General features: G+C 39.9%; 2 protein-coding genes and 1 long non-coding RNA gene across 16 annotated transcripts in view; 2 read left to right on the top strand and 1 right to left on the bottom strand.

Annotated features, from left to right (window-relative positions):
* Positions 1-9,985, top strand: part of SEPT6 (septin 6) — a 77,003-nt gene extending 67,018 nt beyond the window's left edge. For 3 of the 14 annotated variants that reach the window (XM_023523302.1, XM_023523304.1, XM_023523300.1), the window contains one exon: positions 3,486-4,515. In XM_023523302.1, the coding sequence (XP_023379070.1) occupies positions 3,486-3,495 (10 nt within the window). In that variant the 3' untranslated portion in view covers positions 3,496-4,515. Of the gene's footprint in view, positions 1-62; positions 761-1,466; positions 3,035-3,071; positions 3,293-3,485; positions 4,516-9,340 lie in introns of those variants that run through there. The other 11 variants (XM_011380205.2, XM_023523303.1, XM_011380202.2 and 8 more) reach the window with 6 other exon arrangements.
* LOC105305554 lies at positions 6,412-10,956 on the bottom strand. The gene is made up of 3 exons (XR_897098.2): positions 10,784-10,956; positions 9,939-10,043; positions 6,412-6,704 (listed from the first exon to the last, which is right to left on the bottom strand). It is a non-coding gene; the product is annotated as an uncharacterized LOC105305554 (long non-coding RNA).
* Positions 10,957-11,083: 127 nt separating this feature from the next.
* On the top strand, positions 11,084-24,313 carry NKRF (NFKB repressing factor). Its single transcript, XM_011380199.2, has 3 exons — positions 11,084-11,738; positions 20,156-20,286; positions 21,354-24,313. Exons 1-3 carry the CDS (start codon positions 11,473-11,475, stop codon positions 23,309-23,311), a joined length of 2,355 nt encoding a protein of 784 aa, XP_011378501.1. The 5' UTR covers positions 11,084-11,472; the 3' UTR covers positions 23,312-24,313.
* The last annotated feature ends 1,576 nt before the right edge of the window (positions 24,314-25,889 follow it).

Below are 25,889 nucleotides of genomic sequence, written 5' to 3'. Positions count from 1 at the left end.
TTTTTTTTTTTTAAGACATTAATCCATCCGTTCATTAACCCAACTTCTCTTTTTATTTTCAGTTTGGGCTTCCTGTAGACGCCCTCTTCCTGCACAACAGAGCTGGGCCTCCCTTTCTCTAATTACCCTTTAACACGTCTGGGGCTTAGAACCCGTGCCTGGGGCTTACAACCCGTGCCTTCTCCTCTCTTCCTGCTGAGGTTTATATAAGTCTGAGGATGGTACCTGGCCTCTGGTCAAGAAGCCAACAGTCAGTCATGTGATGCATCGTGCATCCCAGTTCCCCTCCCAGAGCCCCCAGCCAATCACTCCCCTCCCCCATCTTTGCCAGACTGTAAGTCCCATCTGCTACTCTCTACCACCAGCTTCCCTGTTCAAACTGTAATTGCTGCTCCCTTCCCTGAGGTATTTGCATGTAAGGTGGCTGGGTAAGCTCCAGTCAGCACTGCTTTCACCCATAGTACCCAGTCACTGGGCTTCTCTGAGCACCCATCAATAGGAGCCACAGCCTCTTTTCAGAGGACTCCAGAAGGAGATCCTTTGGTGCCTTTTCCTTCTCGCCTCTCAGCCCGGCCCTTTCCAGTTTTGATTCACTCAAAGTAACTGTGCTCAACCTGTGTTAAGAATATGGAGCGAGTTTATTTACACCAAGCCCTTCCCAGAAAACACGACTGCTGAAGAAAATAGTGTAAATTTCTCCTCTATAATTCTGAGTACCCCACAGATGCAGAATTGAGAATAAATCTGAATATTATTATCAGCCTAGTGTCTTGAATGATAGATTTATGGAATTCTTCTGAGGTGTCTCAACATCTCCTCTGGGCTCCACGCAAATCTCCAAAAGGCAAGGCCAGTAGTGGGTATAATGATCCCATGTCATAAACTGCCAAACTGAGCGGTCAAAGAATCAGTGTTTTCAGTTTTGCTTTGATGAGTGTTGATGAGTTTTAATCTGTATTTCACACATGTCTCCCAATAAAAAGAAGTGAGACTATCAGCTGGAGAGGAAGATCCTTAAGTTTATCTCCAGTCTAAAAATTTGATATTTTTTTAAATATTCCAGTCCTGTCTACGGCCATGCCACCCTGAACAAGCCCAATCCTGTCTGATCTCGGAAGCAAGCATGGTCGGGCCTGGTTAGGACTTGGATAGTAGACCACCTAGGAAGACCAGGTGCTGTAGGCGTAAAAAATAAAAAAATAAAAACATAAGGGATTGTAAGCTGACAAGGTCCTTGCAATCTATGAGGTCAACCAAGGGTTGCCTTGCCTAAAATAAGTGAATGAATGAATGAATGAATATTCCAGTCCTAATTTTGATAATGGCTTTGGGAAACCCTTTGAAGTAGGGAGTCCTCCATTGTCAGGCGCAATGGCCTTCCGTGTCTGGCCAGTGAGAGTGAGAGCTGGAGGTGTGCTGGCAATGATCTGTGGCTAACACGCCCTTTCTCTGCCCTTCCTTTGCAGTAATCCATGGCTGTGTACTGAATAGTATTTCCCGCTACAGCTGGACTGGACTCCATTTAACCTTTTAAGCCAAGGTTCCTATTTTAACTGACAGCTTCTGGGTGCCAGGCAGCTGGGTCCCCTGCCCCTGACAAGTACTTCCACTTCAAGCCCCACCTCTTCTTTTGAGTTCTGCCTCCCAGTCCCACTGGCACTGACCATGACCTTCACCTTCTTTTTTTTATTTTTTGTTTTATTTTATTTTATTTTATTTTTGGTTCCTTTCTTTCAAAACGATCTAACAAGGCTATGCCAAATCCAGGCCCTTTTGCAGTGTTGAGAATGGGGAGAGGGTTTTTCTCTTCAATAATAGATAATAATAGAAAGTGAAAAGTAGAAAAAATGAAAAGCAAACGTAGGCATGCACTTCATCTTTTCTTGTTGGCAAAGCGAGTGCAGCTATGTTATGTATTTTTTGGTAAGTCGCTGATTGGTTAATGGCCAGAGGCAGGTATGAAGGGGCTGCTGCCAAAGCATAAGCTAGTTTCTTGAAAAATCGAAGTCTCACAGTGCAGCATTTTAGGAGATCCTATGCTTGGCCATTTTTAAAAACAACAACAACAATAACAATTTGGATACGCAGCCAGTAGCTGAGTGAGATGCTAAGTTAGGGCAATCAAATCTCCTTGGGAAAGGCATCTTATTTGCAGCTTTGATGTTTTCACATCCAGTGTCACAGTTGCTTCCCACCAATCCTAAACTTAAAACAACCAATTGGTCTCCAGCTTCCTGGGTAATTATTTGCGTTACAAATAGAGTCCTTCGTTTGCATTTGTTTACAGATTAAGACTTGAGGCTTGAGGAGCTCTGAAAACTTCAAAAGTTTTAGAGCCACTCAGCCTTTGAGAGACTTTCAGAGACTAGGCAGGAATTTTGTATTAAGGGACACATTTTGGTCCACAAGACATATGTGACCCATTTTTTTCGTAAGAGGAAATCGAGGCCCAGAGAAGTGGAGAGACTTGCCAGAGGTCCCAGCGCTATTTCATGGCAGAAGCCAGGCTAAATTCAGTGTCTTCTGACTCCTGGTCCATTTCAGAAAGGGATTCAATCTATTCACATGTGTTCCTGGAGACAAGGTCTTTTGATGCTCAGAGGAACCGAATAGTTAGTATTAGAGGGCCTTTGAGATGGGTGAGTAGGGATGGGCAAAGTAGAAAACTCCAGAGCAGCTCCCAAAATGAGTGCTTCTGCTGATGGTAGGGGTCACCAGCATCAGTTAGCTGATCAGCTTTCCTGGAAGTCTAAAATGGGGCCCAGGCATGTGTATGTTTAACAGGTGCCCTAAATGATCCTTATAATCAAGAAACTTTGGTAAGCAGAAATCTAACCCGTGCATGAGCATAAGGCCTTTAGAAATTTGATAACTCTCTGAAAAGAAATAAAATAGTTATTTTATTGGGCAGTTTTCTCACTATAGACAGAAAAGTTTTTTTCCTTCAGTGAAAAGGCTTTTTAATAAGTACAACTATTATTATTATTATTTAAAAATACCCTAACTACTCTGTTTGCTTCTGGTGAAACCAAACCAGTCATTAGAAGTGGTTTGTGCTTTTATTTTTCCAGAATGGAATGGAATGGCTTTCCTCAAAAATCCCGTGTGTATACGCACGCGCCTGCGCGCACGCACACACACACCTAATTTCTCTTAAGCCAAGAAGTTTGCACTTGCTAGCTGCAGTTCAGATCACTTTTGTGTATGTTTCTGTTTTAATTATTTGGCATTCACATGTGGCTGTTAATTAATATGTGCTTGTTTTTAATTAAAACAAGAAGCTTTAATCCGGTGTGTGGTGTTCTTAAAACTTAGCAGATTTCCCAGTGGTGATGGTCCATCAATGACCCCATTTCTAACCTATCTTCTGCAAGTATAATCTGTGCTACCTCATGCTTCCCCGTCCCCTAACCCTGTCTTACTTTGAATGTCCTTTTTCTTTAGCTAATTTCATGTTTTCTTTCTCTTTATCTCTCCCTCTCCAGCTTTTTTTAATCTTGTCTTCAGCAGCTGCACTAAGTCTAAAGGAGAAGACTGCCATTATAGAAGAGTTAGGGTTCCATATCTCAAACCAGAAACCAACCAATCCCCTCTCCCCCCAAACTGTGCGCGTGTGCACACACACACACACACACGCACACACGCACACACGCACACACACACCACACACTCAGCAAGTGTTCATGTGTCCCTGTGTCCAGGCAAGAAGCTCTCTCCTGACTTACATGGTATTTTAAATGGAAGTATCTTGTCCTAACCTAACAAGGCAGAAAAAGAACCATCGGAACTGGAGAATGGACCAAATGTAACCTCAAAGAGACAACTGCAGGACAACTCACCCAAGTGTAAGTGACTTAGGCAGGAGACCTCAGCCATGGGTGTGGAAGTCCTATTTACAAGTTTTCGTTGAAATTTTTATTTTTATTTTTTAAACACGAATTCTCTGGTTCAATGGGTTGACTGTCTACGGCCACTATTAAACATTCTGAATATGGAAGAGAAAGTGAAGCAACATTTGTATCTTCTTCAGAATTCTGCAGACCCCCAGCAATGGAGGAAATGGATTCACTAATACTCAGTGGAGAAGGGAAAGATGAGAGGGGGTATAAGCTTAGTGAGAGCAAAATTACTCCATTCAACCTTCCAAAGCCAGTTGGGGTTTTGAGAGGTTTCTGCTCAACCTGGGATCTGGAGGGAGAGATCTGATGTTGATAAATCTGCCTTGAATTTGTTGGTTTAACTTGCATCAAAATACCATGTGAGTGTGCTCATTCCTATATATCCCTACCATCGCCATCCCAGTGTCCAGTGTCTCACGAGAGAGCCTTTTTGCATGTTTTCCAGAATCTGTGTTTGTTTTTCCTTTCTTCTCTGTTCTTTTTCTCAAAGGTATGACCAGTCACTGCCCCTCTGGGGCTTTCATTTGCAGGAGAAACATCCCAAAACCAGCACTGTTTAGCTTGATACCTTTCTAATGTCATGTCAATTTTCAATAAAATTCAAAGAAATGTTCAATGGCTGTGTGATTTATCTTAAACCATTAGGTGATGCAGTCCACCATGGTTTGCCTTAGGAGGAGTGAGTGGCTGCCTTACAAGTGGGTGACTTGAGGGGCTCAGGGAGGCACCATCAGCCTATATTCAGTCTCCTTAAGTGAGCTGCTATGCCCCCTCCTTCCTCCATCTGAGCTTGAAATTCCCACGGAGCAGGGTGGGGGTGGACCTGAAGTCCTCTACTTTTCCTTCATTGCCGTGGATTTAACTGACCCGTTGAGCTCATTATAAGTGGAGTGCCATATCCTACAGAACAGGATTTGTCTCTCATTTAATACTGTAATGCGAGCATCCCGAAAATTCCTGGGTATCACTATCCTTTAAGACTTAAAAAGCGTTCTAAAGATAGCAAGTGGTATTTTATGTCCTGGGTCTACCAGGGAGGGAATCTCCTATCCCCAACTCCCAGCATTAAAGTGGGTAAGAGGGAGAGTGGTCAGTTTTCATAAGTCTGCTTGCAGTGACGGTAGGGTCTCCTTTCCCTGGCTTCATTTCTCGGATGGCCAGATGCTGAGGACGGGAGAGTGGTCCATATCCTCTTGGTACCCAGACTTGAAGTAAAGGAGACTGGCCTGTGCCTGCGCAGCTTGCACACTAGGAGGCAGCCTTGTGAGACAACAATCACCTGGTGACGTCACTGGATAGTGGCAGGTACTGAGGCGTGGAAAAACAGGCTCTGTGCTCTAAGCAAGTTATGTTAAAAACTTCCCTGTAAAAGGAGAATATCAGTAACTCCCCTGCAGGATGATTGTGAAGACTGCATGAGCTAATGTAAACTAAAGACCCCCGGTGTTCCATAAACGGTATCCCTTATTAAGGATGGAGTTTCTCGTTTACTAAAAGTATCTTAGGTTCCTCTAATGTACCATTTTTCAATCTCAACACGGCTGACATTCAAGGACAGAATTCTCTGTTGTAGGGACCTGTGCACTGTAGCATATTTAGCAGCATCCCTGCCCACTAGATGTCAGTAGTACACCACACCACCCCCACAGCTGTGACAACCAAAAATGTCTCCGGACAATGTTAAATGTCCCCTGGAGGGCAAAATAGCCCCATGTTGAGAATCATTGCTCTAGGCCAGGAGTCAGCACTTTTTCTGCAAAAGGCCAGGTGGTAGATATTTTAAGCTTTGTAGGCCATAAGATTTCTGCAACTCTTCAACTGTTACTATAGCACAAAAGCAGCCATAGATAATATAAAAGGATGAGCATAGCTGTGCACTAATAAAACTTCATTTACGGACACTGAAAGTTAACATTCACATGCAAATTTCATTTTCACACGTCCTGAATTATTCTTTTCTTTTCAACCACTAAAAATGTAAAAACAATTCTTAGCATGAGAGTCATACAATTACAGGTTGTGGAACCAGATTTAGCCTGTGAGCCACAGTTTGCTTACTCCACCTCTAATGCATTTTAGTGCTTGTTGACGTATTATCAGACTAAAAGTGTTGGAAGCAATTGGCTGGTCAAAAAATCAGAAATGAAGACATGGCTGAAATTTTAATGAAAGTTGGGGGGGGATGGGTTTAACTAAAATTTGCATACAATTTTGCTAGAGCATAGATGGAAGGCAGGGGCCTGCTGTGTCAGTGAGAGCCTGCTGGGGCACTGCTGAGCAGATGAGAATGCCAACTATTTCTAGGGAGAGAACCTGGCCTCTAATATCCTCAAAAAAGGCAAGCAACCAGGGCTTCTATTGTAAGCACCGAGGTTAAGCAGTGTCCTCTACTGTCTGAAGTGCCCCCACTTCGGGAGATTCATCTCTTTGCTGAATGTGTTGCAGAATCACCTCTCAAAACCCAGGTTTGTGTGCCTGATGCACACGTAAAGCCCAAACATTGAGACACTGGTGCTTGTAGACAGAGAAAGGTTTATTTGATTTCACCAAAGTGAGAGAATAGGAGAGCAAGATCTCTCGAATCTGTCTCTCCAAAAAGCAAAAGTAGGGAGTTTTCATGCAGCTAGGGAGAAGGGGGAGGAGGAGTTCCTGGGAACTGAGAGAGGTGTATTCCCTTAGCCGTAGTCAACACTTTTTCACATCAGACTCCTGGGCCTCAGCAGCTGCTCACAACTACCTTGGACACATTCTTTACTCCTGCGGAACGCATTCAGATTCTCCTCAAGGTCCTGAAGTTATCTGCTCCTGCTTGACAAAGACGCAGCACATCAGCAACACAAAATTATATTGTGAGAATAAGGGGTGCTGGGTTGAAGAGCCAACATTCTGTAAAGTATCTCATAATCGTGCATCAGCGAGGTTATCTTTAAAGCAAAAGGCAGAAACTAGACATCTTGTGACTATCACCATCGTTTAAGCTATCATTGTTTTGTACTGTTCTTAACTAGCTATATTCTCCTATTATCTCGAGCAAAGTTTCAAACATTTCTCCTGGAACTTGCTTTACAGGCATTCCTTCAGAACATGACTGACATACTTTCTTAATCTGTGACTATAAGCTACGTGACCACCAAAGCAATGGAAACATTTAGTTAAGAATTAGATTATTTAATTTTAGGTGACAAAAAAACTAGGGGCATTAAAATCACAAGGGGTTTGGCTACAAAAGGACAACTTTCCTGCAAGGCTATTCTTTTAAAATTTGAGTACTCCTTGAAAGAATGGTACATTAGAACATTAGTACCTCACAGTGGTTTTGCCACCTACACCTACCTTCCATTGGTGTCCATCTAAGTCCTGCACTACACTACCTCTTAGCTTGTTTGGCTTGAGATTTAGAAAGTCCCTGTTCTGGACTCAGTATCTATAAAAAATTATAAGTGTACTTTTTATGTATAGGATTGGCGACAATCCCTTAGTGCCCTAAGCTATGGGGGATACTTTGCATGAAATTTAGTTAGACGCTGCTTTTGAGGAACTTGGAGACTGGCCTCATCTTATCTACTCAACTATATTTTCCAATACTTTCTCAATACCCAGGCTCCCTCCCAGTACACTCAGTCTCTGCACAAGTCTCTCCCTGAGTTACACAGATGATTTGTTGGCTTTGTCTGAAATATCCTCCACTGATTTAAATCCTTTGAGATGTTAAGCTTTCTAAGGGTAGAAACATCATTTATAGCCCTCCAGAGGGCCCAGTACAGTTCTGAACACACAACAAAAAGTGATTAAGAAGTAGCTAGATTGAGATTCTTCACCAACGTAGGGAACTATTACACTTTTCTAGCATTTAATTTTGAAATTAAGTAAGAAGGATAGTAAAAAGTATACCCACATACTCTTGACCCAGATTTACCAATTCGTAATATTTTCCCCCATTTGCTTCATCATGTGTTCTTTCCCTTTCTCTGTAATATATATCTAGATAGATATACAATTTTTTTCTAAACCATTTAAAGGTAATTTACACATATCATGGCCCTTTACCCCTAAATATTCCAGTGGGTATTTCCTAATAATAAGGATATTCTCTTACATAACCAGTTATCAACTTTGGTAAATTTAACATTGTTACACTACTTTAATCTATTGAATAATATGCTTTATAGCACTTTTTCCCTTACCATATAGGATTTGGTCTAGAATCACCCATTGTGTCCTCTCTGTCTCTAATCTGGAATGACCTTTCTTTGTCTTTTATGACATTGATATTTTTGATGTCCCATTTAAAAAATATATTGTTCTCATTTTGGGTCAAGGTGTTGCCCAATTTCTCCATTATATAATTACTGGGTGTTTTTCTTTTCCTTCTTTGCTACTAATAAACAATCTGTGAGGAGAAATCATAAGTCCATGCAAATATCCTATTCCTCATCAAAAATTTCCCCCTAGATTTAGCATCTATTGATAATTGTTATCTGAACCAGTCTACAAAATGATTTTCCAACTCCAGTACTCCCTTCGTATTTTCTAATAGGTACATGGTATTCTATTGTAAGCAAAGGCCTTCCCTTCTCCCTCATTATTTGTCTATCTGCTTAATGTCATTGTGAACTTAAGGCTTCCTATTTTTTGAATGGTTTATTACTGTCCTTAATTTTGGTGCTCAAATTACCAAGATTTAGCCAGTGGGAACTCCTTAGCTATTGTTTTTAATCCATTAGCAAACATTCCTCAAGAGGATATTGTAGTGCATAGTATTCTGGACATGAACATTTTGGTGATCTAATTTCTGGGACAGTTTATGGGGGTGGTGCTTAGCCAGGCTCCAAGTTTCCCCCTTTCATCACTCACTGCCTCTTCCACAGAAAAGGGCAGGGAAGGAAGCTCAGAGCTGTCAGTATGTGTGTGTGCATGTGTGTGTGTAGTAAAGACAGTAACAGGAACCTGTATCAGAACAGAGAAAGATGATGGAGGGGTGGAAAATGGATGAATACAGTTTTCTGGATTGTTTCAGAATTGCAATGGCTGCTTTTATCATCACTCCCTCCTATACCTGTCTTAAGCCATTATTCAGATATTTTACTTCTGGCTTAGGAGTTTCAATTCCTGCTCACTGGGAAATCATCTGTGGCTTGTGAGAAGGGAATGGGCTGCAGAATTTTTCGATCAGAAGGATTACCAGGGAAATAAGGGCATGGATAATCGTGCAAATTTTGTTTTGCTTTCTAGAGATGAAACTTTATCCCACAGAGGGAATTACAAATGGAAGCCAGTTATGGCTGTTCCAGAGCAAATCGCCTCTAACATCAGTTTAATTGCCTTTCATTTGCAATCCAAGTTCAAAAGTCATTTTGCAATTATTTGTTCCTATGTGATGGACAAATTTTCATCTAAGCTGAGAAGACATAATTTTCATTTTCTCAATTTTTTTTTTCTAGGAAAGATGTGTATTGATGGCAATGCTGTTTTTGATGAAGGTTGGCAGCTTAGGCTGAAATAAATCCAACTGTAAAACAACAAATTAGCTTAAAACATACACTCCAAGAAAATTAATTTCACAAGATTCGGACAACTGGAAAAGCCTTCACTCATTCAGCCATTCATTTAACTCAGCAAACACCTGTGGATAGCCTACAGTAGTCAGTTGTAGGTGCTAAAAGCAAGACAGATGAGTTTATTTTTCTCATGAGCTGACAGCACGAGGGCAGTCAAACTGTAAAAAAAGTTCAAAAGGTGATACATGCTGTGAAGAAAATTTAAAAAACAAAAACCAGGGCAATGCAAAATGGCTGAGAGAACACTGGATGAGGAATCAGGCGACCTAGATTCTGACCTCAGCTTTGCTACAGTCCCTACAGCCTTTGCAAGTCACTTTACCTCTCCAGCCTTAATTTTCTCACTTATTCGGCGATGATTTGAATTAATGATCTCTAAGCTTCCTTCTTAGTGTCACGTTCTTTGATTTGATAGTTCAAAGACTGCTATTACTTCAGTTGACATGAATGCCTACCATAGAGTCGAAGACAAAACACTCACTGTGAAACGTGCAAGTCAGGCATGGAAATAAATCATTATGAAACGGTGTGAAAAGTGATGTTATATTCTGCTCTTGTCAGTCCAATACATCCATATGCATGTGTCCTGTAATGAAAAATATGTCGTTTAAAACTTAAACAGGTCAATGGGTCGAAGCTACCCCATGGCAGTGGTCCTGCTGCTAGTGAGACACTGGATTTTTTCAAGACTATTTCAACCTGGCCAAGATTGCAATCAGTCCTAGGATAACAGAAAAAACGATTTCTTTTTCCTTTGTTTTTCTGCTATATTGAACACACAGTAGGTGCCGTGTAAATAAATCCCTGCCGACAGACACTTGTTGATTAGCTACTTTAATAACACAGATTGGCAGACAGGGATTGAGGAAACTGACTGGAGCAGACTCACGGGTGGAGTAATACATTAGGCTACAGGGTGATTTCGCCATTTGCTGCCGTGCAGCTTTTAAACCTCTTTTTTCCGGGCCTCTTTTGTATTTTGTAATATTTTGCACGTTTTAAATTGATACAGAAAATACGGAATTATTTGCAATTATGATCAGAGCTGTGTAAGCATGATGTCTCTATTTGCCAGCAATTGGAATGGAGTATGCACCACAAAAGTGATTGACGTGAGAGGTGGCACTGTGGATCATTTTCTTTGCAAGTTGTTTTATTTTTCCTATGTTTTCACAAAAAAATTCAAAGCTAATGATGCACGACGCGCATAGCTTTTCAAGCTGTCCTCTGAAAAAGCGCTTCGGAGAGCTAACGTTAAAAATAAAGTGTAAAATCCATTCCAAACCCCCTAAGTCCCTCCCAAAGAACACGGCCCCACTGTCTCACCGCTCAGAAACCCAGGGAAAAACGTCAGGCGTATCATTGCTGCCAGCAATCAATCATCTGAGGTCGCCTTCCAGGGATTTAACGGAACCATGTTCCAGAACCTTTGAGAACCTTCCAAAATTCTCTTCCCGGAGACCCCGCCCTCCCCTTGTCGCTGTAGTGCGTCAAAATCCTGTAGTCGTCCAGGGAGAGAAAAAAAGTACGTCACGCGATATTCGGCGACGGGATTTCGAAGTTGGGGACCAACGGCAGCGCATGCGCACTGGCCTCACAACCTCGGGGCTGCACGCGGGTAGGTAGGCTGGAACCCAGAGGAGGGGGAGCAGAGCGTGCTGGTGTCTTTTTTTTCCCTCCTCCCCGCGCAGCGCGTGGGTCTGCGGGTGGCTAGAAGTGCGGAGCGCCGCGTCTGGCGCGGCGTCCCCAGCGCGCGCGTGTGTCTACGGCGGGCGCCCTTCTGCTCCACGAGTTGGAGGAGTGCAGCGGGCGTGCGCCCCAGAGTCGGGACGTGAGCGCCTTTTCCTCTTTAACGGTCACCCCCCCCCAACACACACTCCCCAGTACCCTGAGCATTGATCTTCACGCCACGGCGCGCCCCTCCTCACCCAGCCCCTCCCACCGAGTCCTGTTCTCTCTCGCTCCTGGTCTGTAGTCGGCTTCATCCCTGGGGGCCCTGCTTGGGGGCGGAGAAGATGGCTGGCGGACGTCTGCTGTTGGGGGGCGACTTCCTGTCGCCTCCGCCGCTGCCCCCCCTCCCTCCGCCGCCGCTGCCGCCCCTCCCGCCGCCCCCGCCGGAGCCAGTGCTGGAGCAGTGGCGCTATAGCCACGAAAGTGACTGGCAGTGGGCTCTGCGGCGCAGCTTCATCTGTCGGCACCTGCATAGCTATCCCGGTGCCGCGCTCGACCAACTCCTCGCGCTCTCCGCCGCCTGGACCAACCACGTTTTCCTGGGCTGCAGGTGAGGAAGGTGTGCGGGTCGGGTTAAGGGACTGGAGTAGGGGATCGGTGATGTGGGTCGTTCGGGCTGAGGGACGGGGTAGGGGATCAGTGATGGGGATCGGGATAAGGACGGGGGCAGGATACGGATGAGGGCTTGGAGGTTGGAGATTTGGAGATTCTGGAGCATACTGCTGGCCTGGGGAACGGGTTGGCCAAGTGAAGTGGCAGGGGATAACTTAACAGCCAGAAGGGTGCGAGCATTGCGGAAGCGGCTCCTCCAGGACCCGGGATGGAGATAAATCTGCGCCTGGAAGAGTATTGTTGAGAGGTGGTTATTGTGGTGAGGATTCTGGAGGGCGTGGGAAATGGCGAATAGCAGAACCTCGGACCTGCGTAGGACCTTCCAAGGATGCGGTATCCGCAGAGAATATTCCATCCTGGGGGTTTCGAGGATCTGTGGGGCGGCGGTGGGGAGTGGGGGCGGGGGAGCTGCGGGGCGGCGGTTTATTCCTAGTTTCCTTCGGACCACTTTCTATCCCCATTAAATAAAACAACAGCCCCTCAGCTGAATTTTACTATCTCCTCCTGAGGAGGCGGTTGGTATGAGGTCTCACAGCCGCAGGGTCTGCCTTGCTTGTAGATTTGCGCATAATGTGTCTGGACGCAAACAAAGAAATTGATATATCTACTATAAAAATGGATTGCCCTCCTTTCACCTTAAATGTGATCAAAAGGATTAACATTTGGCCTCGGTGAGGTTTTAAGTGTGTGTATGTGTATGTTTCACCCTCTTTTTCTAGAACCTGGTGCGCATTCTGTACAGGCCTCTTTGAAAGCTCTTTGCATTCCATGGAGACTGCAGTATGGTTCCAACGCATTTTTTTTTAACTGACTACTTGGATCTCTGTCCTTCAGAACCCCCAATCGGCCTTATGCTAATCATTCTTTGACAGACTGAGAGGCTTCTTTATTTGACACTCCTGCCTCGTGGTGAATTTTTTATTAGGAAGGATGAGAAATTCTGGAAGACGATCAGATCAAATTCAGCCAATTCAGTTCCAAGAATGACTAACAAATACAGAAAAATAGGATTGTCTACTCCTGCCCTTAATTGTTGAACATATTATCCAGTGTGATACTTTGCTTTCATCACAAAATTTATTTTTTTCTATCGTCTCTGGATTAGTGTAATTTCTGCCTCCCAAGGTAATTATTTCACTGGAGGAGCTGGTTTCAACTGGTCAAGCCTAACTTATTAATCGAGTCAGATAATTGACCTTCATTTAACAATATTGTTCTTGTAGTTGAAAAGGTACCTTTATCATAGATTTCCTTAATATTACAGAAGGCTGTGGAGAATCTGAATCCTAAAAAAAAAACAATCTTACGTAGTACGAGAATAACCATCCTTTGTGTTAATGAATCTTACAGTCCCGTAAGAATGTAAGCTCCTTTGGGGAAAGGGTTTTTCCTTCCTCGTTCACATCTTTATCCTCAGTGCCGAGAAGAGTTCCTTCTGCATAATAACTGCTCAGTGACACATATGCGGAACGAATGGATGAATATAGCTTTATAATGTACAAAATATTTAAAATATCTCTCTCACTTAATACAACAACCTTGAGAATTAGGTGGTGTCTCATTTTTACAGCTAAATCAATGGAGGCTAAGAAGTTAAGTAACTTTTCCAGGCTCCCACAGTTAGGGCTAGGACCCAGGCCTTCTGATGCTCTTTCCACTGGGATTTGGGAAGGGTGGACCAGGAGTGAAAGCAACTAACTGACACAACCCATGGTCATTATTATATCTCAGGATTTCATTCCAAGGACAGCAGCCTTAAACATATATAGGACATTAAAAAACATAAACCAGGCCAGTGGCAATCAGTGTTAAAGCTCAAGAATTCAGGGCATTTGTGTGTGTGTGTGTGTGTGTTTGTGTACTTGCTCAAGCACATCTGTGTATAGTATGTCTACTATAGTTACCGTGTGACATTGTAGTTATCAGTTCAGTCAATACAAGTAGCCATAATATTATCAAATAGCATAATAGAAGAGTGATGTTTGCATTACATCTAACTTAGATATAGGAGAAAGAAGGGGCAATAAAGAATATTGGAAGCTAGGGCCCAAGTGCAGTCTTCCACTCTAGTCAGGCTTTATGTTAGCTGTCATGTTCAGGTGGGGAAAATCTGTATTCCAGTATTTGTTAATGTTGATGTTGGCAGAGCTCTTGTTTTCTGGTCTATTCTGTGACAGAAGTCTCTTTTCTCTCAAGGGAACTGCAGAATACATGGTGAAACAGCCCATTCTAAATTAAATTTTTGATTTGTTGTTCAAGGGCCATCTCTTGACTTTTAGAACTGGTTGTAAACAGTAAGAGGGAACTGGTTTCACTTTTTTCACCATATAGTAGGACTTTCTGTGTTCTGTTTTAGTTGGGGCTCAAATAACTCCTAGGTCAGGGATATCTTTGAAAACTCCTTGATCATAAGACTGAGCCAAGAGGAGCTCAGATGTGCAGGGAGGCAAAACCACGCTTCATTTCTTTTGGCGATAGTGGTGATTTTCAAGGAACAGGTTTAAATATCTTATTAACTCTTTAACAGCGTTTCTCAAACCTAAGCAGGCATCAGCATCATCTGTCAGGCTTGTTAAAAGACAGATTGCTGGGCTCCATCCCCCAGGGTTTCTGATTCAGTAGGTCTGACGTCAGGACCCAGAATTTCAGAATTTGCATTTCTAACAAGATCCTCGGTGATGCTGATGATCAGGTGATGCCATCCAGGGATTACACTATGAGAACCACTGCTTTATAGGATAAAATAAAGCAATGTTTTTCAATCTGCTTTTTGATCATTTTTCCGTCATAGTCCAGGCAACCAGAAAGTTCAGATAGCTGAAATTATTTCTCTTTTTTGTCTGTTTCGTAAAAGTAAACAACCTGTCAAGAATTTATTCTGCAAACAGTTTCTAAAATATATCTTGTGGCTAATGAAAAGTTAGTACAGTCTTCTAATCAACTACATCTATAGCACTTACATAATTGTTCATATGAATGCCTAGGGTTCTTTGCAATTCTTAAAAAGTGTAGATAATGTGTATATATATTTATTTAATAAAACAGAATGTTTGGTTCATTGGAACATTCAGTTTTCCAATCGTCCTTCATCACTAGGATTAGAAGTAGAATCCTGGCCTGTTCGATGAGAGATTAACCAATCAGGGAAGTATATCTTAAAGTGAAACCAACTTTGCCACCTCAATTATTTGTCTCCTCCTTACTGATGTGAGAATGGTATTTGGAAGGCAGATGCCAGCAGACTTATGCTGTGAAACTAACTGCACATAGTAGGTAGAGGGCATCAGTTGCCAGCTAATGAAGTGTGAGTGGGAGTTTTCAAAAGATTTATCAATAATCTGGTTGTATGTTAAATTCATTTATGATGTTAGGAGTCTTAAGAATAGTTTTGAATAAATTTATACTTGGAAATCCTAATCTTTGCTGAGTTTTCAATCTTTGCTCAAATTTTTTATTTGGATCTAATAGACCCAATTTAATATATTTAAAAATTTTTGAAAGCATCTATTACTGAATATTTATTAAATTTTAGGTGCCACTGTATATCATAAGTACACACCTATATGTACTTGTCTTTGTTCAAGAATATAAGATTCATGAATTCAGATGTCTTTGTCCATTAGGAATCATCTTTTTATGTGCTAGGCATGGTGGGCCAGTTGAGTAGCATGTTGATTTCCAAAAGTTTGGTACATAATAAGCTACTTTTGAAAATCCTAAAGATATGCTGGAGTTTGTTTTTTTTTTTTTTATTTTCCTTTAAGCATTTACAACCAAATGGTTAACAGACTGAAAGATATAATATGCATGAATCTTAAAATTACTATATTAGACTTGCCTTAATTATACTTTACATCATGGTCCCTCCGAAGGTAGAATACTATATAGCCGTTAAATCTTATTTGATAATGACATGGAGAAAAAGCTTACAATATAGTAAATTAAGAACCAAAAAAACCCACCAGACTGTAAATCAGCATAGATGACTGATAACGATAGAGGGGGCAGTAGTATGGAAAACAAAAAAGAATAAAATGTAAACCCCAAAATGTTAGTGAAGTTATCATTGGTTGGATTTGTAGGCACTTTTCTTTGTGGAGTCCCTAAAACTTCTGTAGTAAAGTTGTTACTTTTAAATCTACCACAGAAAAATACACTATGGAAAACTGAGTAATGAAGGCTTTACTGGTCTTGGCTCATTTCAAATTTGTGGAACCACTTCTCTACCCACTGGAAAATTTTAGAAATGGGAATGAAATCCTAGTGGTCTTAATTAAAGATTCTAGATTGGTATTTGTATTGTTATTAGAATAGTCAAATGTTAGGCACTGTATGGTCTTTTCCATTATTGTTTGAGCTGTTTGGGCCTCTTCAGTTTATGACTTCCTAATAAAAGACTGAGAAGCTGACTGTGCTGGCAACCTACACAAAGGTTTATTTTTGTAGCATATGGATGATGTTGAATTTTGTGACAGATTTAATGAATAGGGAACAGTAAGTAGGTATAATGGTTACTAATGCTGGAAGAAACAGAGAAAAGTGAGTGTGAATGGAGTGAGGCCCAATTGCATCATTCATGCACACTGGATTATGACTTAAATGCCATTTAAAATTTTATACCCCGTTGGAATCAGACTGGAATTAAAGGTATGGAGAATTTTGACTGCAATTCAAGGCAATTAGCTTGGTTGTAGTACCAATTTTGGTAGCAAAAGTGGCATTACCAGTTTATGATTTATAGACTTCATCTCATTTTCCTAATTTCTTGTTTTCATCTCATACCTTGGAAATTGGACTCCCAAATCTGAATGGAAGTGATATACAGAACATATGGCGTTTTAGGCTATGCTTTCCGACGTTTGGATAAGAGTAAAGGAAAATAAAATTACTTTGGCATTTAAATACTGGTGTCAGCAGCAGCAGTAGCAATTATCAGTTTGAAGTGCAGGTTACTACTGGGCTAGGTTCCAGTAATCAGTGAAGGCCACCATGTCTTGATGTCTCTGCTTTGCAAGGAAGATGTATCTGATAGGTGTGGAACCTATTGTGCTGAAAATGGAAAATGTTACCCTCCTTCAAGTTCAGAATCTATTCATGTAAAGGTGTGATAGTTACTTATTTTCAGAACTTTCTTCCCAAATGCCACCAGGAGTCTCTTTTTTGGTCATAGGCCCCAGAAAAGGCTCTGAAGGTAGGAAGGGTGAGTAGATTGCCATAATAACAAAAACTTTACTTGAGCCCATGTTTTTTTATCTGCAGTAAAATGAACTTTACTTGAGCCCATGTTTTTGTTTATCTGCAGTAAAATGATATTCTGTCAAGCAGGCAATCTACTTCTTAAGGAGCCCTTTTTAAAATTCTTTGTTTTAAAGCTTCTTATTATGGAAAAATCAAACACATATAAAAGTAGAAGAGTTTAATGAAGCACCCATGTACCCATCACTCGACTTTAACAATTAGCAACAATCTGTCCTGCCATCCTACTTGTTTCATCTATTTTGTCCCCAGTTTTTTTTTTTGTGGGAGATAGTCTGGAGTATATTAAAGAAAAGTTGACATAATTTCTCCTGTGAATATTTATTCAGTTTGTATCTGTACCAGATAAGAATTTTTAAAAAGAGTCATAATAGCTTTATTCACATTTAACAAAATTAGAAATAATTTCTTGAAATTATCCAATGCCTAGTTCATGTTCAATTTTTTCCATTTGTCTCGAAATATCTTTTTGCAGTTGGTTTGTTTGATTCATGATCCAGACAAGGTCCACACATGGTATTTGATTGATCTGTCTCTTTTAACCTATAACAATTTCTCTCCTTTTATTTTCATGTTATTTATTTGATGAAGAAATTGGGTTGTCACACAGTGTTTCTTTCATTCTGGATTTAGGTAGCTATAACCAGCCAGATATATTCTTGTGGTGTTTAACATGTTTTTCGGAGTTAAGGGCTTGATTCGGTTCGGGTTCAATTATTTGGTGGGCAAGGATACTTTATAGATATTTCTTTGTATGTCCTGTCATCACTTCAGGGGGGCATATGTCTACTTGTCCCATTTTTAGTGATATTAACATTATAAAGTTCTTTGCCAACTTTTTTTAATTGAAATTTTTATTGAGATAATTGTAGATTCACATGCGGTTGTACAAAATAATATAAAGGCATGCCCTGTACTCTTTCTTCAGTTACCCCAACTTTATTCAGTTATTTCATAACCAGGATAATGTTACAGTCCACTGATTTTACTTAAATTCCCCCAATTTTACTAGTACTCCTGTGTGTATATGTGTGTATGCTATTCAGTTTTATCACATGCATAGGTTTGTGTATCCACTATTACAGTCAAGATTGAACAGTTCCCATACCACAAAGATCCCTCATGTTTTATAACCATATTCATTTCCCTCCCACTCATACACAATATTGTGTATGTCAACAGTTTATTCCTTTTTATTGCTAAGTAGTGTTCCATGGTATGCATATACTAGAGTTTAATCATTCACTTGTTGAAGGACATCTGGGCTGATTGCAGTTTTTGACTGTTATAAATAAAGATGCCAAGAATATTTGTGTACAGGTTTTTGCATGAACGTAAGTTTTCATTTCTCCAAGATAAATGCCCAAAAGTGCAATTGGTAGGTCATGTGGTAATTGCATGTTTAATTTTACAAGAAACTTTCAAGTTGTTTTTCAGAGTGGCTATACTGTTTTATATTTCCATCAGCAAAGTATAAGTGATCCAATTTCTCTGCATCCTTGCCAGCATTTGGTGTTGTCACTATTTTTATTTTAGCCATTGTGGTAGGTATATAGTGATATCTCATTGTTTTTAAATTGCATTTTTCTGATGGCTAATGATATAAAACATCTTTTCATGTGCTTATTCGCAATCTGTATTTCCTATTTGGGGAAATGTTCTGTTCATGTCTTTTGTTTGTTTTTTAACATGATATATATATTTTTTACTGTTGCATTTTGAGAGACCTTTATACTAGATACTAGTTTTTTGTAAAGCGTGTGGTTTGCAAATATTTCTCCAAGTTTATAGCTTGTCTTTTCATCTTCTTCACAGGGCCTTTTGAAAGCAAGTTTTAAATTTTTATGAAGTTTGTTTTACAGTTTTTCCTTTTATGGATCATGCTTTTGGTGTCGAGCATAAGAACTGTTTGCCTAGTCCTAGATCCTGAAGATTTTCTCCTGTGTTTTTTACGAAAGTTTTATAGTTTTACATTTAGGTCCATGTTGCATTTTGAATTAACTTTTGTGTAAGGTTTAGATTGAAGTTTTGTTTGTTTGTTGCCTATGAATGCCCACTTGCTCCATCACCATTCATTGAAAAGGTTGTCCTTTCCTCCATTGACTTGCTTTTGCAGCTTTGTCAACACTCAGTCGAGTATGTTTGTGTGGGTCTATTTCTGGGTTCTTCACCATCAACTTTTCACCTTATAGGCTTAGCAGCCATTGATGATCATTTATTATTGCATTATGGGTTGCAAAATGGTAGTGGTCTTATCATCTCTTCATTTAGTACCTGGCCGCTTCTGTAAAATATTTTCTTCATCAGCTCTTTCGTTGCTCCGAGGTATAATTTGTACAGGAGAAGGCCAGATAAATACTTGCTTTCTTCCTTTAACATTACCCATTTCTGGAATAATGATTTGATTCCCTACAATTCTCTAAGGGTGACCAATAATGAGTTTATAAGAATCATTATGAACTAATGGATTTTTAACATATTTTATGTGCCTCAGTCTACTGCGGTTATTGTTCATATTGATACTCAAGTTGGCTTGCTTTGTCAGTAGGAGTCTATTAAGTTGGCTTCTGAGTCCATTTGACACAACTCCTGAAGTTTTTGACAGCTTCCTTGTTTCCAGGGACAAAAATATCTTCCAGGTTCATCTTATACATTTCTTGCCCCAGACTTGGAATCAGCCATTTCTCTTAAGGATCTTGATTCTTTTTCATGGGAAATGATAAAGAACACAGTCTGGATGTTAACAACCCAGCAGCTCTTAATACTTAATACTTTTATAAATAAGTAAATGTAATTATTTACATGTAGCATACATATATGATAGAGAAAATAAATCATGAGTTTATATGGATACTTTCAATTCAAACTTAAAGGTCTTCGCTTAAATTTCTTGATTTTATGTTTGTGTGTCTTAGAATGACAGTAACATAACTACTCACTTGATAGGTGAGTATTTTAGGGCATATTCTTCAGTTTTGTAGTCAAGATACTGTGTTGATATAGTCCTGTGGGAACAATTATAAGCTTGGCTTACTTAGAAACTTTAAAAAAAACTGCATACTTATCTATTTTAACTGTAGATTACCTTAATTTAAATAGGTACAGCCCACGCTTGATGGAAAAAATTCTCCAAATGGCTGAAGGTATTGATATTGGGGAGATGCCTTCGTATGATCTGATGCTGTCCAAACCTTCCAAAGGTCAAAAACGTCACCTCTCAACATGTGATGGTGAGTATACTTGTTTGTGGAAGGTAGAATTTGAAGAAACAGCATGGCTTCTTTTTTTAAAAAATGATATGAGTGTGGTATATGATTTTAAATAACATTGGTAACATTGGATCTTATGGAAATGTAAAAGAGTTTTAACTTTTAGTTATGTCGAGTGTTGTTGTTGTTTTGAGGATGCTAAATAAAACTGAAAATTAAGATACTGAAGTCACATTATAATCTTTGAAGTCCATGCCATGGAACCTCCCTCTAAATAGAAAAACCTTATACTCTGATCATTTGAGCATCTAAGTAACTAAATCTTCTTGGATGGGTGCAAGATGGACCAGCTTTCCAGTGAACAGTGTTGTAGGGAAGAAGCTCTAGTGTCTGGTACAGCCTCATCAGAGAGTTCTTCCATAGCTTTAAATTTGATATCCCTCATAAATCATTAGTTTCCACCTGTTGTTTGTTCTAGAAATAAAATATAGCAAATGCCCTTTTGTGCAGGATAGGTCAGAGCTAAGATTTTGAAGTTGAAAACCTTTGGAATCTTTTAATAATTATTTTTATTTGATTTTTAGTCACAACTGTGTAAAACACCACCAGAATCACTCACCTCTGATACAAAAGAGAGAGACATTGTAAATGCCTCTAGTCATCATCTTGGTTGCATTAGGGCCATCTGTTCCACTTGCAATCCTTAAGGAAGTGGTTCATTTTCAGCACAGGTGGTATGAGATTGTACTGGAACAACCTCTTACTCAGTGTACTTCACCTGTGCTTTAACTCAGATGCAAAAATGTCTACCATTCGTGCGTGGTGGTGACCTGCGTACTTGTTTCAATGGCATATTTTCTATCAAGTCTCTTCCCTTACATGTGGAAGGACAGAAAGCATCCCTCCTTATGCTGGAATTTTACATTGATATTTGAGTCCCTTCACTTAAATAACCTGAAGTTTTTGTGATGGGAAGTATCCTGTACCAACAATGCAGCTTGCAAATAATGTGGTTGGTACTGTTTTCCTGCTGGGTTCTTTTGAAATATTCCCTTTTTAATGAATTGTAAATTTCACTCATTCTATAGGTCAAAATCCTCCTAAAAAGCAAGCCGGTTCCAAATTCCATTCGAGACCTCGTTTTGAGCCTGTACATTTTGTAGCTAGTAGTTCAAAAGATGAAAGACAGGAAGATCCTTATGGTCCTCAAACAAAAGAGGTAAATGAACAAACACATTTTGCCAGCATGCCAAGAGACATCTACCAAGATTATACTCAAGACTCTTTCAGTATACAAGATGGAAATTCTCAGTATTGTGATTCATCAGGATTTATTTTCACAAAAGACCAGCCTGTAACAGCCAGCATGTATTTTGACAGTGGGAACCCTGCCCCAAGCAGTGCATCACAGCAGGCAAACTCTCAGTCAGCTCCTGAGCCTTTACCATCACAGACATTTCCTGAGTCAGTGGTAGCCGAGAAGCAGTATTTTATTGAAAAATTAACAGCGACTATCTGGAACAACCTTTCTAATCCAGAGATGACTTCCGGATCTGATAAAATTAATTATACATATATGTTAACACGTTGTATCCAGGCATGTAAGACAAATCCTGAATATATATATGCTCCTTTAAAAGAAATCCCTCCTGCTGACATCCCCAAAAATAAAAAACTTCTGACAGATGGTTACGCTTGTGAAGTTAGATGCCAGAATATCTACTTAACTACAGGTTATGCTGGCAGCAAGAATGGGTCCAGGGATCGAGCTACTGAGCTAGCTGTAAAACTCTTGCAGAAACGTATTGAAGTTAGGGTTGTCCGACGGAAATTCAAGCACACAATTGGAGAGGACCTTGTGGTGTGTCAGATTGGCATGCCTTCACATGAATTTCCTCCAGCTCTGAAACCACCAGAAGAGCTGGTGGTACTGGCTAAAGATGCTTCTGGGCAGCCAATTTTTAATGCTTCCGCCAAACACTGGACCAATTTTGTTCTTACAGAAAATGCAAACGATGCAATTGGTATCCTTAACAATTCTGCCTCATACAACAAAATGTCAGTTGAATACAAATATGAGATGATGCCAAATCGCACATGGCGTTGTCGAGTGTTTTTGCAAGATCATTGCTTAGCTGAAGGTTATGGAACCAAAAAAACAAGTAAACATGCAGCTGCTGATGAGGCTTTGAAAATCCTTCAAAAAACACAACCCACTTACCCAGCTGTCAAAAGTTCACAGTGTCAAACAGGCTCTTCACCCAGGGGATCTGGCAAGAAGAAAGATATAAAGGATCTTGTAGTTTACGAGAATTCTTCAAATCCTGTGTGCACGCTGAACGACACAGCTCAGTTTAACCGGATGACAGTTGAATATGTCTATGAAAGAATGACAGGCCTCCGATGGAAATGCAAGGTGATTCTAGAGAGTGAAGTAATTGCAGAAGCAATTGGGGTGAAGAAAACTGTCAAGTATGAAGCTGCTGGAGAAGCTGTGAAAACCCTCAAAAAGACCCAGCCGACTGTCATTAACAACTTGAAGAAAGGAGCTATTGAAGATGTGATTTCAAGAAATGAAATTCAGGGCCGCTCAGCGGAGGAAGCTTACAAACAACAAATCAAGGAAGATAACATAGGAAATCAGCTGCTGAGAAAGATGGGTTGGACGGGTGGTGGATTAGGTAAATCTGGTGAGGGCATTCGGGAGCCAATCTCTGTCAAAGAGCAGCATAAGCGGGAAGGGCTTGGGCTTGATGTAGAGAGGGTAAATAAAATAGCCAAGAGAGATATTGAACAGATCATCAGAAACTACGCCCGCTCTGAGAGCCACACGGATTTGACTTTCTCTACAGAGCTGACTAATGATGAGCGGAAGCAAATACATCAGATCGCCCAGAAGTATGGGCTTAAGAGTAAGTCTCACGGGGTAGGCCATGATAGATACCTGGTGGTAGGTAGAAAAAGACGGAAGGAAGACCTACTAGATCAGCTCAAACAGGAAGGCCAGGTAGGGCATTACGAGCTTGTAATGCCTCAAGCAAACTGAGATCTTATTAATTTATTTTGTAAATGCCTAACGAGGCAGATTTGTGAATTAAATGCTACATGTTCTGGTTGCAGAGTATCTTCATTCTTAAGATGTTTCACCTCGTTCATTTCATATAGTGCTTTATTAGATATTGGAACCTGAAAAATTCTGTCCACTTGTATTAGCTTAATCCAGCAGATAATACTGTGCAGTTACTGTTTGTGTCTTTGATACTGCTGTGTCCCTCAGATTTTAGTAGTTTGTACAAAGAAAGAATGCATATCCAAATGGAATTTCACCCTGAGAAAGAAATTCCCATTTTAAAGGGCATAGCACAGCAATCTGCAACATATAAAGTTGTTATTGACTATAATAAAACTGCAGTCTTAATTCCAGACTTAAAATGTCAGATCATTTTGTATTATCTATTTTCATCTTTGTGTGGAGCCAGTTATAGAATGTTTAACAGTAAATTGTGCTGTACGTGTAAATGTCCTTACCGACTAAATGATGTAAAACTTTCTTAAAGTAATTTAAGTGTCTGCTTATTTATAACTTCTACCATGTGGTTTTCAGAATATTGGAAGTGATTTACTGTACCTTGTGACATATCAGTTTAACAAATTCTAGTCTTCATGAGAGCACTACTTGAGAGAGCACTTGAAAAGTTTCAGAAATTTTGATTTAATCTGAAGAAAGGAAGCTGGAACTGTATGTTCTTGGTGCCTTGCAGAGACTCACAGCAACTCTCCATTATAGCTTTCACATGGTTTGGATGTACAGCACATCCAAGGCAGCCACAGCTGTGGTGGAGCTCGGTAAAAGACTGAAGATACATTGGTGCTTTGATGAAAAGGTCAATTGGCTGGTCCCTCTCTCAAAAAGCTTATTAAGCTCCAAAAGCCAACTTTGTATCATATTTAAAATGGCTATTTTCGCTTATTTCTGGAATGTAAAAAAAAAAAAGTGTATAAAAAGAGTTACTGTGTGCTTCCTGAAATAAAAAGGAGCCAAAGTTGATCAAAATGGTAGTGTGTTTATTTTTGGGCATCAGCCTAGCAGCGACACTTGGGTCTTTGGAGAGGGGAAGTGGTCTTTGCACCAGATATTTCAACACCAGAGCACATGTGGATGAACATAATGACTTAGCAGATAAGAAATGCTTATCAGTCACCTGTCACATTTTTCCTATGGACCAACATGCTGGCTGCAACCAAATCTCGGGCTATTTAATTTTATGTGATTTTGTGTCTCAGATAAATCAAGTATGAATATTCACACTATTATTGTGAATATTAATATTGATAGTTAAACACCTCCAATGAAATGATATTTAGAACATTAAGTTGTTTACAGTGTCTTAAAACATTTAGCACCACACTTGACATGTAATTGGCCCACAATATACAGTAAATTCCTTTCTCCCTTTTTTACTATTTTACGTTAAGAAGCTATCTATTGTAGTTAAATCAGTATGTTCAAACTATAAAGGGATTAACTTTTATACCCGTGTGTCTGTAACTTTTAGTCACCTGTAATAATTAACAGTATGTGATACTTGCTTTCCACTATCTCTCTTCCTACAGTGTGGCCTTTCTTAGTGTTGGTAGGAAGATAAGTGGGGTGTGCATTTTATTTGGCACTTAATATTTTTTAACACTGGCAAAGGGAACTAAGCTAAAAATGTTTATAGGTTTTAATAGGATTTTTTTTTTTTACCTGCAAGGCTCATAACCCACCTTGAGAAGCTATGGTTCAATTAGTGAATTATAAAAGTCAACCTTCAGTTCTCTTGAGTAAAAGTGGCTTTGGGGATTGAGTATGAAAACTCATTTCTCTCTTTACGTTTCTTTCCTCTTTACAGAGTGATTTTTTTGGGAGGTTGGTGGGGTAGGGGAATTTTACATATAAATCTGGTTTATCTAGATAAATTCAACAGAACAGAATATTAATGTAGTTACAGTTAAGGCTCCCAAATACTTGGGCCAAATATATATTTGGTTCTGGATATGAGGGTCTAGATTTCCCACCTTTTTAGATCAGCTTTGGTATTGATATAGAAATAGGATGAAGTCCCTTTGCTCTGCTTGAGAATAAAATATGTTGAGAAATGGGTTTGACAAGAATGAGCTGCTGACAGCTTTGCTATTTTGTCCCCTATTGTTTTCTGTAGTTTCCCATTCTTTGAAATAGCAGTCATTTTTAACCCAGTAACCTTTCTATAAAACCTGCAGAAGTCTACGAGCAGTTTGAGTTACTTCCCCAAATATGTTATACTGAGAAACTGCTTTCAGTTATAGCATCGAGTCACAGATCTTAGATTTTTTTTCTCTCCACTTTGCAAAATGAATGGAAATTTCATGCATTCTGTTGGGATTCTTTTTTCAGTAGTATACATGCATTCATTTTGCCATAAGTAACCCCTGAAGCTGGAGATGAGTTCTAAACAAAGGACTCTAATTATATCTTTTGTTCTTCATCATACCTCCTTTCCCACATCAGCAGGTGCAGAATTGAAGACAAGTTCAAATCTGACTGCCATTTGAAAAGTCATAAATCTGTTTTGACTTTATTATTGTTACAATTATTATATGCA

This window comes from Pteropus vampyrus, unplaced genomic scaffold (assembly GCF_000151845.1).
Source record: "Pteropus vampyrus isolate Shadow unplaced genomic scaffold, Pvam_2.0 Scaffold390, whole genome shotgun sequence".
NCBI classification, from domain to species: domain Eukaryota; kingdom Metazoa; phylum Chordata; class Mammalia; order Chiroptera; family Pteropodidae; genus Pteropus; species Pteropus vampyrus.
Note: the sequence above shows the minus strand (reverse complement) of the source record. Positions and strands in the feature narration are given on the sequence as shown.

Excerpts from the sequence above, each read along its gene's own strand:
- NKRF (XM_011380199.2), top strand. The coding sequence starts at position 11,473 with ATGGCTGGCGGACGTCTGCTGTTGGGGGGCGACTTCCTGTCGCCTCCG. Across the intron at positions 11,739-20,155 it reads CACGTTTTCCTGGGCTGCAG|GTACAGCCCACGCTTGATGG; the intron begins GTGAGGAAGGTG and ends TAATTTAAATAG. Across the intron at positions 20,287-21,353 it reads TCACCTCTCAACATGTGATG|GTCAAAATCCTCCTAAAAAG; the intron begins GTGAGTATACTT and ends CTCATTCTATAG.